The sequence below is a fragment of the Pelobates fuscus genome, chromosome 12 (genome assembly GCF_036172605.1).
Source record: "Pelobates fuscus isolate aPelFus1 chromosome 12, aPelFus1.pri, whole genome shotgun sequence".
Taxonomy (NCBI): domain Eukaryota; kingdom Metazoa; phylum Chordata; class Amphibia; order Anura; family Pelobatidae; genus Pelobates; species Pelobates fuscus.
In genome coordinates, this window is record NC_086328.1 from 105,998,865 (window position 1) to 106,013,633 (window position 14,769).

Genomic DNA, 14,769 nt, shown 5'->3' on the forward strand with positions numbered 1-14,769 from the left:
TGATTGTCGTTTACAACTTCAATAATAAATCAATTTTAGATTCTTCACCCGGCACTTTGGGCTGCGAGGGCCAAATAGTTTAAATTCAAAAAGAATTCGGTGCCTTGAATATGGATGATCCTCCCACTAACAGAAGAGTCTATCTAGAAGGTGGACAAGTATTATGTTTCACAGGAGATGTTTTAGCATTCTTGGGCCAAGTTTGAGAGATTTTAGTGGGGGAGATTCCAAAACAGCCAGAACACAGAAGGTAATTAATTGCTCCAAGCCCAGACTGCAGACATTTTGGAAGGACCCATTGTTAAACTGATTAGTTTTTACTCAAGTAGCAGATCTCATTCACTATTAGTCCTACATGGTTTTATCCATTTGGCATCAGTTAACCATAACAGGTGGCAAATAACCCAAAGCATTATGAGCACCTGTCCCTTTGAATGGTACAACTGATCTACAAGTATTTCTGTATCAGTTGGATCAGATGCAGCATGCAGGCACCTGAGGACATTAAGTCTGTGTCAAACCATTTGAAAACAGTTTAATATTAGATGGTAAGTCAGTGCAAGGGAAATATACTCACCATAACCTCTTGGAGATGAAGTGGTTATGGTGCAAAAAGTGTTGAAGAGTTTAATTCCTCAAGGTTTATATTGCAGCCCTCATTCTTATTTTATCCAGAGCCCTGGACAGATGGCCTCTAGCTCAAAAGATTGTACCTCTTGTATCTTTAGTGTTTTAACACCCTATGTCAGTGGTAACATTCAGCACTCCAGTTTTTGTGGACTAGATCTCACATTATGTTCTTACAGTCATAATGCTGGCAAAGTATCAGGAAAGATAGTCCACAACACATGGAGTGCCAAAGGCTGCCAAACACTGCTCTATGTGGTCCTCCTTTGAGTATGTGCCTTCATTCTCCATTAAACTTCTCATCAGTACAACAGTTTTACTGTTGGCCATCATGTGTTGATCATTTCAAGGATTTTCCCCTTTTCTCCACACAAATTTTGTCCAATGGTTGCAAACTGCTACCCTCAAGCAAGAGCTGGCATGTCACTCTATGTCTGTATTTCATTGCATGAAAATCTGAACAGTTTGGCACAAATCAAGAACCAGGGTCATTGGCATTGACATCTTCTGGAGCACTTTACAATTCAAAATAGATTACACACAGCAAGCGAGAAGTTACTACAAATGGTGACAGGGACAAGAGGTTAATGTCCAAATTAGCATACAATTTAGAGAAACCTTTAGATCTCATCCAAAGAGCAGCTAAATGTAGCATACAAGCAATCTTTGGCTAGGTGTGAACAAATTAATTTCTGATCTTACAATTTCAGGAGAGGCCTCCACCATAAAATGTTATGGCTCCCTGCACTTGGGTTGGTGGATTGCTTCACCTAAGAGTAGCAATGTCGTAGTCACATATGATCCAGGCCTCAGAATGCATGGGTTTAGGTGTTGCAGCTGAAGGTATGAACCCGACCCTTGCAGTCATGAGTCCTGCCAAAAAGAAAAACCAAAAGCAGCAAAAAAAAAAAAAGAAAAAAACACCCACTTCTCTTTTCCTTACGTATTCTTTGTCTGTGTACAGCAGGCAGTTGGGCAAGTGGCCTTTTATCTACTAAGAAGCATTACCATTATTGGAAATGTGAAGCAATCCTTTTTATGATTAACATGCATACACACACTTCACATACCATTCACTACACAGTAATATACATCCTAAATCAGGCATAGGCGTCATCACTCCAGGTGTTTTGGACCACCTCCCATGATGCTTTGCCAGCACAATGGGGGATGTAGTTCAAACCATCTGGAGTGCCAAAGGTTGCCTATCCCTGTCCTAAATGGTGATGGTTTGACAGAATGAACACTGCACATTAAAGCATACCTGACAGATCAAGAGTTAATAATAACAACCCCTTAAGACCGGAGGGCGTACAATTACGTCCTTTTTTTAAGCGGCTCTAAACGCCGCTGGTGCGTAATTGAACACCCTGTTTTTTTTTTTTTTTAACTTACCCAGTCGCCGGCGTGGGGGGACTCCCAGGGAGCCCCCCGCGGCATGTCCGCCCTCCAGCAGCCCCCCCCCCCAGCCATGTGAGTGAGGTCCCCTGAATAAAATGATATATAATAAGGGGGTGCGCATTTAATATGAAAGGTGAATTACGGACAGACATAGCGCAAATGCCAGGTTTTGTTTACAACTTGTACATTTGGCTCAGTCCTTAAGGGGTTAAACACCAAACTACATCCATGGACACACTGGGATTTTATTCATGCAACAGTACACAATGAAAACCAATTTGTAAAATGTAGGCCAAAAAAAAAAATTCTGTTTTTTACCCTCCATTTTGCAAATTATTTTTCGAATTCACCTTTTTAGACAAAACCAATTAAAGAAACCGTGTTTGAACAGCTGTCTATAAGTTGAGGCTAAAATTGCACAGCTTGGAAAATTTAGCCTTGCTGTTCTAGCCTAAAATTCTTAATACCAAGGTCAAAATGTAGTAAACACTACTTGGATATACATATTAGTTTATGTACATACACAAAAATGCATAGCAACTGGCACAAAGTTGTAAAAAACACACACACACTAGTTTGCTTCCTCCAAAGTTATACAGCTGGCATCAACTCCTACAGTGAGCATGCAGTCACTCCAGACTTTCAAGTTTAGTCTCTACTGTCCAGGATAAATTAATGTATGCACTGTGGAATGAGTTAATATTAATGCTAATATGGTAGTTTCATAACTTCACCAATAAATTTGTTAGCAGTTTAGCTCCCACACTATTGATGAAACTTTACTCTTATACATGGAGCACTTTATAAAATAGCAATTCTCAGACATTGGCCATATTTTGTAGGATGTAAATGGACATCAAATTAGCTGACAAATTTAGCCTATGGGCATTACTGAAAAGGTCTTCCAATGAGAGAGATTGTTTTTAAGTGTGGGAATGACCACACAGGAGGAACACGTCAGACTAGTTCATTAAAGGATGATCTTGAGGTCTGGCACAGCAGAGAATTCAGAGATGTTATATAGCAGATGTAGTGTCATAAATTACACATATCAAGTATCACAATGTTTATTGATAGATACAAGTATATAAAATCAGGGCATGAACATGACTTGATAAATTAAGTAGACTTAATTTCAATACTATAAGGAGGACCAGTTCGGTTTCTCACCCACAATACCATTTAGGAGGGCCTCTCTTACCCACGCAACGGATCGGTTTTTGTGCAAGTAAACTCATTTTTTTTCTTCTTCTTTAAAGACTTTTACACTTGCCCAGGCTCAAAAAGATATTAAAATCTAGCACAAAAAGCCCATTACTAGAGGTAGAAATACAGGCAATATACTATTACGGCAACAAACCATCGATTACAGTTAAGGTTTCTCTGTAACAACCAAATGAATCAAATATTGCAACAACTCAAGTATTACACTGAGCAAAGTGAGTCTTCTACAGTATTCAGTGTTGCTATTCAGGTTTCCCCCCACCCCAACAGCCTAACGTTAACCGGCAGCAAAGAACGTCCTTGCAACACACCACTTCTGTGTGAACGTATGATGTAATTATTGCATGCTGCTAATACACTGTTCTAAACATTACAGATACTCTAAAATATTGGATGGCAGACTATGATTAAGACATTACACTAAAATCATTATATGCAGAAGAGATCCTACAGACATGCCTCTGCGGTAATATTACAGCGGAATGAATTTTCGCAGTGGTTAGGTCGAACGCGGTTACATCATAGACACAGTATGTTTGCACAAGTTAAGGCTTTGGCTGGGTGTTAGTCTGCTTCCTCCTCAGACTCTTCCTCTTCTGCAGTCTCCAGCCAGGTCAGCCACTGGTTCACCTGGAAAAAGCCATCAAGCGCGTTACATTAAATTTAAAAAGACAAAAAAAAAAAAAAAAAAAAAGGCATTTCTAGGAGCTTTTCATAAACTTTAGACTGTAAGCGCAATAGTCAACTTGGCAAGTATCTTTTTGAAGATTGCTGCAATTTCTATACTAAAGCATATTTTGTCACTTCGTGTGCGGTGGCCCAGGGGTGCAGTGAAAGGTAGGTTTTACTCACCCAAAGCGGTCAGTTGCCCGCATCTTCTGCGGGATCCTCTCCAACTCCTGGCACCTTGTCTAACAGGAGCCAGTCAGTGCCGTATTCTTGCTCGTGTGCAAGAATACAACACTGAGGTCTATAAAGGATCCTGCAGGAGCCTCCATACACAATGCTTCCTCATCCTCAAGCATTCATTACTAGTGACTGATGGGTGCTTGACAGCAGTCGTTCCATCTTTTTGTCAAGCTTAGGAAAATACATGACAGAGTAGCCACTTTGTCTTATATCATCTGTCGCTTGAAGTGTGTGATGCTTTATAGTGCACTGCAGAATGTGTTGACACATTAAATACTCAAGACTCCAAGGCACTTAAAGTGGATACCATTTAGATTCCAAAACGGATTGCTGGAGAACTTTTATTGACATGACAGTGTAAGAACGCCAGCTATGTTTTCATTTTGGCTATTGTGGCCTAGATTTTGAGATTCACTTTGAATTCCTGATAATTCCCATGTAGTGAAAAACCCAGAGTCACAGCAAGTAACCACAAGAGAGAGAGACCCACCTGGAATAGAGCTTTTCCTTTCCCAGGAAACTCTTGAGTAATATCTTCCTTCCAGGCCAAGAAGGCTTCTTCCTCAATGATCTCCATATCGTAAAAATGGACAAAGAAGCGCAGTAACATGCCTGTGAGTAAGACGACATGGACTGGTTATACACCGGCAGCTACAAATAAAGACAATTTCAGAGGATCGCTGGCCTGACTCACTAACCTTTAGGAAAGCTTTTACTGTAGCAGTGAACCTGTAGTGCATAGAGGCCGCTAACTTGCAGATCGACATGGTCATGAAGGAACTTCTGCATTACTGGCTTGAAGGAAAGCAGCAACTGCTTCTCCTGCTCCAACTGCTCTTTGGAAGGAGCAGACAGATCAGGGTCTTCTGATGGACATACCTCATTAGAAATATACTGTAAAAAGCTAGAAATGAGAAAACAGAACAGTCAGGGTAAAAAAAAAAACCAAAAAAAACCCCTTATATTTGTAGTTTAAAATGTAGAGAAAAATGAGGTTTATATAAAAAACCCCAGTTATTTCCAGTACTGCACCATTTAAAGTGGCTCAGTCACATATACATATCAATTTGCACAGACTATGGATGGAATCATCACCATCCTCTTCAGCTCCTGGCAATTCAAGCACATGCATGAGTACAGCACTAGGGTCTAAAGAGGACCCCTCAGGGCCCTTCATAGACAACGTTCTCTCCCCCCCCCCCACAGCCAAAACTTTATAAACTTTGCCTTTTGACAAGCATATGAGATACAGAGACAAGACAGTCCCTAATTTGTCTCAGTATTTTTTTTCCCCCACTGAGCTAGAATTTCAGTGAAACTCAAAATCTGTAGCTCCTCTGCGACTCACAGGCACTCATGATACTGATAGAGACCAGGTTAATTTTGGAATCAGTCACAAGAAGGATTTTCTACCAATTGGATTGTATAGGAGTACAAACAAGTGCATTGTGCCAACATTCACAAGTTCCCCATACAATTATCCTGACTTCAAGTCAATCCATGCAGTGACCATTTTAAATCTTTAGGATACACTCTCAGGATCTTCCTTCACTAAGACAAGTACGCCAAAATTGTGGTTTTAATATTGGACAGACTAAAGCAAGGCTTTCCAACAAAGCAAGTCATTGGGGACTTACCTGGTCATCAAAATATTCACAAATCCTTTATCTACATGAAGTTTAGGAGAGATGTTATCCTTAATCCACTTGTATATCGCTTGCGGAGATGGATCCATTTCTATTTGTTTCAGCAATTCCTTTTCCAATTTCATAAGTGGAAACAAGAAGCTGAGTCCTTTTCCTTCCAAGATCTCCAGCATCCGGTCTTTATTCTGATCGATTTCTTAAAACCAGAAACAAAAGTTACGTTTCCACACAATCATTCTGGTTTCCAAGAACAGGTGGATGTATTAAAAGCACCAAATAAGCTTCCGTTAAGCACCAAAACATAAGCAAAGGACCACACTGCAAAATATTAAGACTTTACCTGGTAACATTTTCTGCATGTTAACCTTGCTTTGCTGGAATATCTCTGTCAGCCATTCACGGTCTTTAAGCTTGGCCAATTGCTGAAGGCAGAGCAGGAAGAGCGGGAAGTGGGTACCGTTCTCAAGGGGCTGAGCCAGCTCAGAAATGCTCACCAGGTCAGCGATTATGGCACGGGCTGCAAACTGTGCCAGGTATGACTTCACAAGAGGTATATCAACCTCTAACTTGGGGCACTGGTCCAGCACATTTAGGAAAGCCTGGAATGAAGATGTACTGGTTAGTAAATTGAGTAGTTCGATGGGGCAGAAAAGTACATATATACAGCAATCATTACCTGCATGAAATTGTCACTAGTTGCAAAGCCCTCCTGGCGCAGAATACCTATCAGAGAACTTGCCCTCTCCTTATCGTCATCTGACCGGTCCAAGGACTGAAGGACTATCTTGCTAATCATTTCGGAAATAAAGTGTTTGGGAGCACGCATTTCTTTCACACTATTTATAGCCTCAGCCGCATTTCCATTATTCAAGTATTCAGTCACAAAAGCTTCCTGAAATTAGACAAAGGGGAGACTTAAAATAAGTATGATAAATATTTTAATACATTCTAAAATGTTACAGCAAACATCAAAAGGCACCTCACATTTTGGAGATATTAAAATAGGACCCAGTAGATAAGGTTGTCTAAAAAGGGACTAGAACCAATATGCATTTTAGGCAGACTAGACAGATTCCCAGTCTTTCAGATCTGGCAAAAGGATCTCAATTATACTATCAATATGAACAAATTGTGTGAGGCCTGGTCTAAGGTACAGGAAACATTGCACTGTGTAAATTGGCAAGAAACATTTTAAAGTGGCCCAGAGATGATAAATGGTTCCTACTAGAATGGCCAAAAGGTAAGATTACACAAAAACTTGCTGGAGATGCACTCTCTAATGGTACATATTTAGACATCTGGTGGAATTGCCCCTTGATTAATGGCATTTGGAAGGCTATCCCTCTCCCCTTTATAAAAATTAATTGCAGGAGTTTATATTAAAGGGACACTAGTCACCTGAACAACTTTAGCTTAATTAAGCAGTTTTGGTGTATAGAACATGCCCCTGCAGCCTCACTGCTCAATCATCTGCCATTTAGGAGTTAAATCCCTTTGTTTATGAACCCTAGTCACACCTCCCTGCATGTGACTTGCACAGCCTTCCATAAACACTTCCTGTAAAGAGAGCCCTATTTAGGCTCTTTATTGCAAGTTCTGTTTAATTAAGATTCTTATCCCCTGCTATGTTAATAGCTTGCTAGACCCTGCAAGAGCCTCCTGTATGTGATTAAAGTTCAATTTAGAGATACAATTATTTAAGGTAAATTACATCTGTTTGAAAGTGAAACCAGTGTCAATCATAGCCAGGGGAGGTGTGGCTAGGGCTGCATAAACAGAAACAAAGTTATTTAACTCCTAAATTACAGTGAATTGAGCAGGGAAATTATCTATACACTAAAACTGCTTTATTTAGCTAAAGTTATTTAGGTGACTATAGTGTTCCTTTAAAAGGTCACCAGGTGACTTTATGTTACCTAAATTGGCCAAAAGTAAGTAAAAAGTTAATGATCCAATGTTTGGCAGTTGGCAGTCATTGCATGAAATTGAAAAGTAACCCTACCAATTGTATTAAAACAACTTATAGCTTTCTCCATTTCTATTTGAGGAGTAACTCTAAAGGATATATATCAGAAATGGTTAAGATATGGGTTGGCTGGTTAGAAAAAACTAGGAGTATATACTCTGCCTTGACACTATAACAAAGTATTTTCTAGCACAGATGACTGCTCCCCCGGTTGTATTTCTCGATGTTTTGTATTGGACATCATAAATGTGAATCACAAATACCATTTTAAAATCCAGGTGATTTTTTATATGTTGTGTGTTATTGGACTAACATACTGTTTGTCAACATCTTAAAATTGTAAAAAAAAAAAAGTTTTATACAGGAAAACAGGGGATCTGGCTGTTCTATTTGTAATATTTTCATTGGATTTCATTAATCCAATGAAAATATTACAAATAGAACAGCCAGATCCCCGGTTTTGCTGTATAAAACTTTTTTTACAATCTTGTTTTTATTGAAGGTTTCAGTACAGGTTTAACAAGTCAGTAGGTGAAAATATAGGTTACACAATAGAATTAAAGAAACACGTACAAAACAATTCATATAACCTGACCCAGTGGTGGCCAGTTAAAGAGTGTGCATAGAGCTCAGTGCTTAACATTAGAATCATAACTTAAATTTTTCCAAACCCTACAGTACGCCAATGGGTTTCACCAAAGCACCCAAGTCCGCATCAATTTGTTTAGTGCCATGTGTTTGGTAGAGGGTGCGCAGCCCCGGTGTGACCTCCCCACAGCCCCTGTATATAAAACTCAATTATTTGCAACATGTAAGTAGTGCAGAGTTTTTCCTGTACTATTTGAAATTTACGTAGTGTAGGGTGAAACGTTCATGTGTGGCCTATCACTATATAGAAGGTGTCCAGGAAAGTATGCTGGATTTATTCTAGTAGTTTGAGAAGGTCCTATACGCCTAAATATGGTCCTTTCAGCATTGTGGACATTACAGGTTTGTAAAAAAAAAAACAAAAAAAAAAACCAAGTTGTCCTGATGCTGAGCATTAGGTCACGCTATGTATAAATGGCTTCAGATACTTACAGTAAGTTTAATCAGTTCTTCTTTCGAGGGTGGAGGCTTCTTAACACTTTTTGGTGGCTTCTCCTGAATGGGTGGTGGGTTGGTTTTTAGGCCAAGCTGAGGAGTCTGACAGAGAGGAGAGGTGGGGGTATCAGTAACTGGTTACACATATCTAGCCTCACCTTCACATAGTAACCAGAGAAAGTTGCCTCACCTGCCCCATGGGTGGTGTTTGAGTGCGAGGGGGTATCATAGTCATTGGAGGCTGAAGCTTTGGCACTTGGTTTTTATTCATTAGGAAAGACTGAGCAGGCCTCAGGCTGATCTGTGAAGGGTGAAGAGGAGACAAATATTTTACATTGAAATTTTTTAAATCCCAACATAATTATGGTAAGTCATGGAAGCCCTCATATCTCATAATCTTGCTCAAAGGACACTGGTTACCACAAGGAAAAGAAAAGGAATGATTGGGGAAAGCGTAAGAGGGGGAAAAATGGGGTAAAGAAAAGAGAAAAAGAGCAAAGGGGTTTCCAGTATTAGTCCTCGTAATAACGCGTCTTTTGTTAATCACTGGGCTACAATACCAGGCTTAAAAGAAAATATATAAATTCCAGCTACGTACCTCATCTGCATTAAGCTGCCCCTTTTTAATAAATCGAGGGGGCATGTCTTTAGACTGTCCTTGCTGCGATAAAATTCCTTGACTCTGGTAAAGTTGGCTTTGCCCCTAACCACAAAACAGGGAAAATAGCATTAGAAAATGGCCCAAGCCTAAAGTCACTATGTGCAATGGTCAGTCTTGGCATTTCAGATGTTTGAGGTATATTTGAGACCATGTTCCGTTAAATACAGCTCAAAACATCGGTCGTGCCATGGTCAGTCTTCAAAAGTGCTCCAAGCTGGTTCTGGACATATTTACATATTAAGATATCTCACCTGGCTTTTCATAAATGGTTTGCCTCCAATTTCAAATTGAGACTGCACTGGAGGTATGATGTGCCCTCCATGGCCGTTGAAGAGCTGATTTGAACGATGACGTCCCATGGTGGGGGAAAATCTATCCTGTATGACCCCTGGACCAGTACCAATCCCACTACCTGAAGACAGAGGGCAAGACAGCATTCAAACATCCATAAAGTAGCGGATTCTAACATACACGGTTTCCTGTGAAATGTTTAGATTCACTACAGCACAATTACCTGGCATTTGCCGGAACATGTCAGCAAGTCCTCCTAGTGGGTCCCTGTCAAGCTTCATTCTTGGTGGCATGAACGGTCCCTCCAAAAAGAAGTCCGACCGCATTCCTTGAGACATAGGAGCAGGAATAAATACCCCTAGATCCTGGAAGAAAAACAAAACCCAAGCTCACATAAGTTTGAGAACCAGCAACATATGTAATACTTCTGAGTATAGATGCTGCAGCATCAGCCACAGATACATCCGCAGCATCACAAGCAGAGAATCTTGAAGATAAACAACTTACTTTTACTGCATCTTGGCGGATTTGATTGATAGTCTTTGGTCCATTGTCATTGAAAGCTTTGCGAGGAACCCAACGGTTTTCTCGCAACTCCACAGTATCCTTAATGGGGAAGGAGTAAAAATAAAGTGTAAACTGTTAACACTGACATCTCAATGAACAAGCTATATATAAAACAAAAAAAACACTACTTAAGTCACCGAGTGACTTCAAGGAAATTAAGTGGTCTGGGGTGCAATGGTCCTGTACTTTTAACCCTTCAATGGAAAACCGCAGTTTTGCAAAATAATTGTGAAAACATTGATGGGTTAATAAAATAAATAAAAAAGACTAATGGCCATCTTCATGACAGCCACTAGAGACTTCAGTCTCCATAACCAAGAAAAACTTTGTATTGCAATAAAAAGCTGCTGATGGCAGCATTTATTGGAGTAGCGCTTGTGCTCTCCAATGCTATTCTTTGATCAGCATCAAATATGCTGACATAAAGGTGGGACAGACAGATGCAATGTACAAGACATAGCGATGGCAAAGAGGAGAGCAATTTACTTTTACACAGTGCCGACAGCCATAGAACAGATTGTCCTTAAATGATGACTGAACACTTCATACTCCCAGTTTGATTTACTTAACACTTACTTGCAGCAGGAAACGAATCCTCGCTGGCAAATCCTTACTAGACTTCAAGGCGCACATACGGGCAAAGTACTGATCCATTAAGGACTAGAAGATAAACAAAAAATAAAATAGGAGGATTATAATAAGCATTGTTATGGAACAGTTGGACTGGAGATTTACAATATCTGACATAGCCAACAGCTACATATGCAGGACAAATGGCACAGTCACAGCAACGCAGATGTTGGCCATCACTAGACGCAGTCATTTTCTTTTGACTGGAAACTAGAAAGAGACAGACCCACATCTCTATCTCCAAAAATCCAGAGCAAAATTATATTTCTTAATGAGAAAATTGCAGGGGATTTAATATACATAAATACATAAACAGCAGAAAAAAATATAAATCTTTAATTGTAACCACTTATTCAGATCATTTCAATACAGGACTAGAATATGTCAACCCCATTACTTGCTATATCACATGTGAGGTTTTCATGTACTGCAATACACACCTTGGCTTTTTCATGGTCTAACCTCGGCCCCACTGTCCTCATTATCTGACAGAGACACTCCAAATCTTCCCCCATGTCTTTAAGTTGAACTCTCTTCTTCTTTTCCAAAAGCTAGAAAAAAAATAAAAAATTTTAAAACCAAAGCTCACAGAATAAAAACCATGAGACAGCACTATCAGAGCAGATACTCAGACACTTCAGCCATCATAGAATTAGAGTAATAATGCAGCCATGATCTACAAGTTTTGAACAGAATGTTTGATAGTATTTCCCATTATTAGAACAAGTGTTACTACAAGCCATTAAGACTGCAGCAGGGCAGTTTATCAGACACTTACTGTTTTGATGCACTTATGAAGGATAGATTCATGAATAAGATCAAGCTTGCCAAGCTCTCCAATAAATTTGATGTTTCCCAGCATCTTGAGCTTGGCGATGGCTCTCTGTTCCTCTTCCTCAGGAAGGAGGGGACCGTCCCGCTTGTCGTAAACTGCAAAGATTAAATGTTTAAGTCAGTATCCTGGTCTGATGTCTTTGTCTAGCATGTGGCCAACAATAATTGAATTATTTACCATCAACATTTCTGGATCTATTCTCAAATTCATCTTGAAGCTTAGAAATTAGGAGGCGTCTAAACGTCTGTGGGAAAAAGAAAAAAACAAAAATTAGAATGACCAGGCATTAACCTACTCTATGAAAAGCCTGGAATGAAATCTAAAGCCAAGTACACCATACATGTTTAGACAAAAGAATTTGATGGCTCTAAAACGAAAATATAGCCAACGTAACAGCATCACCATCTGTGATGTTTATCGCAGCCATGAATACACTTTAGAAAAGGGAGGGGTGTCAAGGATCCAGTGTGTGTTTTATTTAAATATCACAAAACTGTAAAAATTTAGAAATTGTAATTTTAAGACTCAGATACTTAAGAGTGGCAATACTTACGCTTACTGAGTTTTGCTTCTGTCCTGGTGGACCCTCTGATGGGCCGTCAAAGTTTGGTGCATCTTCTGCTAATCGCAGACATAGCTGAGCGTAGAGTGAGCTGTACTTTGGCTCTTCAAGGGCTTTGTCTACAATCTAAAATACACGAAACAAAAAAAAAAAAAATGATATCCACACACAAAAAAATAATTTAAAAATCGTACATTTAAATTCAGATTTGTAGCTTTCGGCCACAAACAACTATTAAAAAATAAAAATGCTGAGTGGTGTACAGGACAGGCTGCTTATTCCAGGGTAATCTGTGAGAACACAGGAACTTCACTATATTTGTTGATCTCTGCACATTAATCCCCAATACAAGTTAGTGACAGGTACAGATGTTAAGAACAAAATACTTACAAGCAGTATGACTCCTTTGAGGATGAGTTTGGAATCTACACCCGCATTGAGGAGCTCAAGGCATAGCTTGTCAAACTTTTCAGGAGCAAGCTTGTTTAAGATGCTAGAAAGGGAGGGAAAATAAATATATATATATATATATATAAAAATATACAATTTAAGCAAGGGCAAAAAGGCATAGGTGAGTTAAATATTAGCCAAAAAGTTATTTATATATAAAAAAAAAAAAAAAAAGGAAAATTTAAACATGAGAACCTCTTTCACAGGAAAGACAATTTCTGTCCCTCCAACACAGTCTGACAGTTCCCAACATCTATAGTACTGAAGTTTGCCTACTTCTACTCGAACACCTTAATATTTCATCACTTGAAAGATGGGTTACAGCTCTGAAAATATCTAACTGCTAAACAAAAACAAACAGCAGTATGTACAACACATCAGCCCACTAATGAAAATTAAATTTAGGTTTCTTGCCATCTCTTTGAGTCTAAATTATAAGTTGGCCTTCAACTCTGTTTACTACATCTTGTACAGGTGGATTCACCCATCTTCAGTCTGATGTTATTGGCATTACATGATTATTGGTTTAGACTATGACCTGGATAGCTTCAATGGTAACTTACCCTCTCACTTTCCTAAAGATTGCATCGTGTCGTTCTTTCTCGCTTGCGGAGGGGATCGCAGAGTTGTTAGCGGAGTTGTTTGTGGAGTTACCATCTCGTCTAGTGCTTCGTGAAGGAATCCATCTTTGAACGCCAGGCCCCGGGGTTTTCCCCAGGTACTCACTGCAAAGGCAGGGAGGAAAAAAACAAAACAAAAACAAAAAAAAAAGCCTTTAGAACTTGCTCACATTTTTCAAATCATTTAAGATCAGAGAGAAATAAAATAGTAGTCCCACCATTAAACCCCATTTTAAAATATAAGGCACTAACAGTTATTCTGCCCAATGTCAAAACCAATATAGAACAGGATTCAAAAGTATTTATTCCCACATTCAAAATAAAAGCAGCTAAAAATTTAAGGAAAATTCACTAGTACTAGTCAATGAAAGAAAGCTCACAAAATATCATTGTTTTATATTTTTATGAGTGGGCACTTTACAATGAGACAGAGGGTCTCTACTACAGTCTGGTAGTCATTGTAGATTACCACCAATCAGACTCAATGCACAGACTGAGGGATTTGTTAAACCTGCTCTCCACGGTAGAATATACACACCAGCGTTTCCGCGAGGCTGGGTTACTGTGCGATACAGGCGCACAACCCGCGGAGTCCGCTCCCCCTAACGAACGCTGCATGCAAATGCACGACGCTCAGATGTATTAAAAAATACAACCGTGCGTCTGCAAATGGGGGAGGGGGTGGGTTTTTGGGCCTCTCAGACGATCTTCTCCGGGCGGGTAATCCACCCAATCAAAATCCTGGCAAAACACTGCAGATCACAGCTTTCAACCTGCCAATGAGCAAATGTGGAACAAAGAGCCAGAATGAGGGATGGAAGCAGAGGTGAGAAGCTAAAATATAGCTGGGCAGCAACAAGACACATTTATAGAATTTTAACATGCATATGATACCTATATCAAGCAGAAGGATTACTTTTAGAATTAGAAATTCCTGCTGTATAAGGCTACAGGCAGAGGCCTCCTCAAAAAGGTGCAAAATCTAAAGCAGCACCACTCCGCCTCAAAGAGGCACTGCAACATAAGATTCTCTCAATATACACACATAGCACCTTTGTGATATTAGTTGCCATGACATACAGGCTTATACAGCACATGTCACACAAGTTATGGTGTTAGATTATCCACTGATAAAATGTATGCAACCCCCCCCCCCCCCTCTTTTTTTTCTCACTTAAAGGTGACTTTGTAAACTCAAATATATTTTGAGTATGTCTTTATATACAGTTTTATTTTAGTGTGCCAAGATCAAAAGCAGAGTCCCTCTAAATCCTATTCTTGACACAATGTAACAAGT

At 39.5% G+C, this 14,769-nt stretch overlaps 1 protein-coding gene and 1 non-coding gene across 2 annotated transcripts; both read right to left on the minus strand.

Annotated features, from left to right (window-relative positions):
• Positions 1-3,079: 3,079 nt before the first annotated feature.
• EIF4G2 (eukaryotic translation initiation factor 4 gamma 2) lies at positions 3,080-14,259 on the minus strand. The gene is made up of 20 exons (XM_063438286.1): positions 14,011-14,259; positions 13,416-13,577; positions 12,793-12,895; positions 12,394-12,528; positions 12,018-12,084; positions 11,784-11,935; positions 11,446-11,556; positions 10,952-11,035; positions 10,316-10,414; positions 10,032-10,173; positions 9,769-9,929; positions 9,455-9,559; positions 9,047-9,157; positions 8,854-8,958; positions 6,484-6,699; positions 6,148-6,406; positions 5,799-6,003; positions 4,860-5,065; positions 4,652-4,773; positions 3,080-3,882 (listed from the first exon to the last, which is right to left on the minus strand). The coding sequence occupies exons 1-20, from the start codon at positions 14,088-14,090 to the stop codon at positions 3,817-3,819; spliced, it is 2,691 nt and encodes an 896-aa protein (XP_063294356.1). The 5' UTR covers positions 14,091-14,259; the 3' UTR covers positions 3,080-3,816.
• Positions 9,234-9,410, minus strand: LOC134579725 (small nucleolar RNA SNORD97). Its single transcript, XR_010086262.1, has one exon. It is a non-coding gene; the product is annotated as a small nucleolar RNA SNORD97 (small nucleolar RNA).
• Positions 14,260-14,769: the final 510 nt, after the last annotated feature.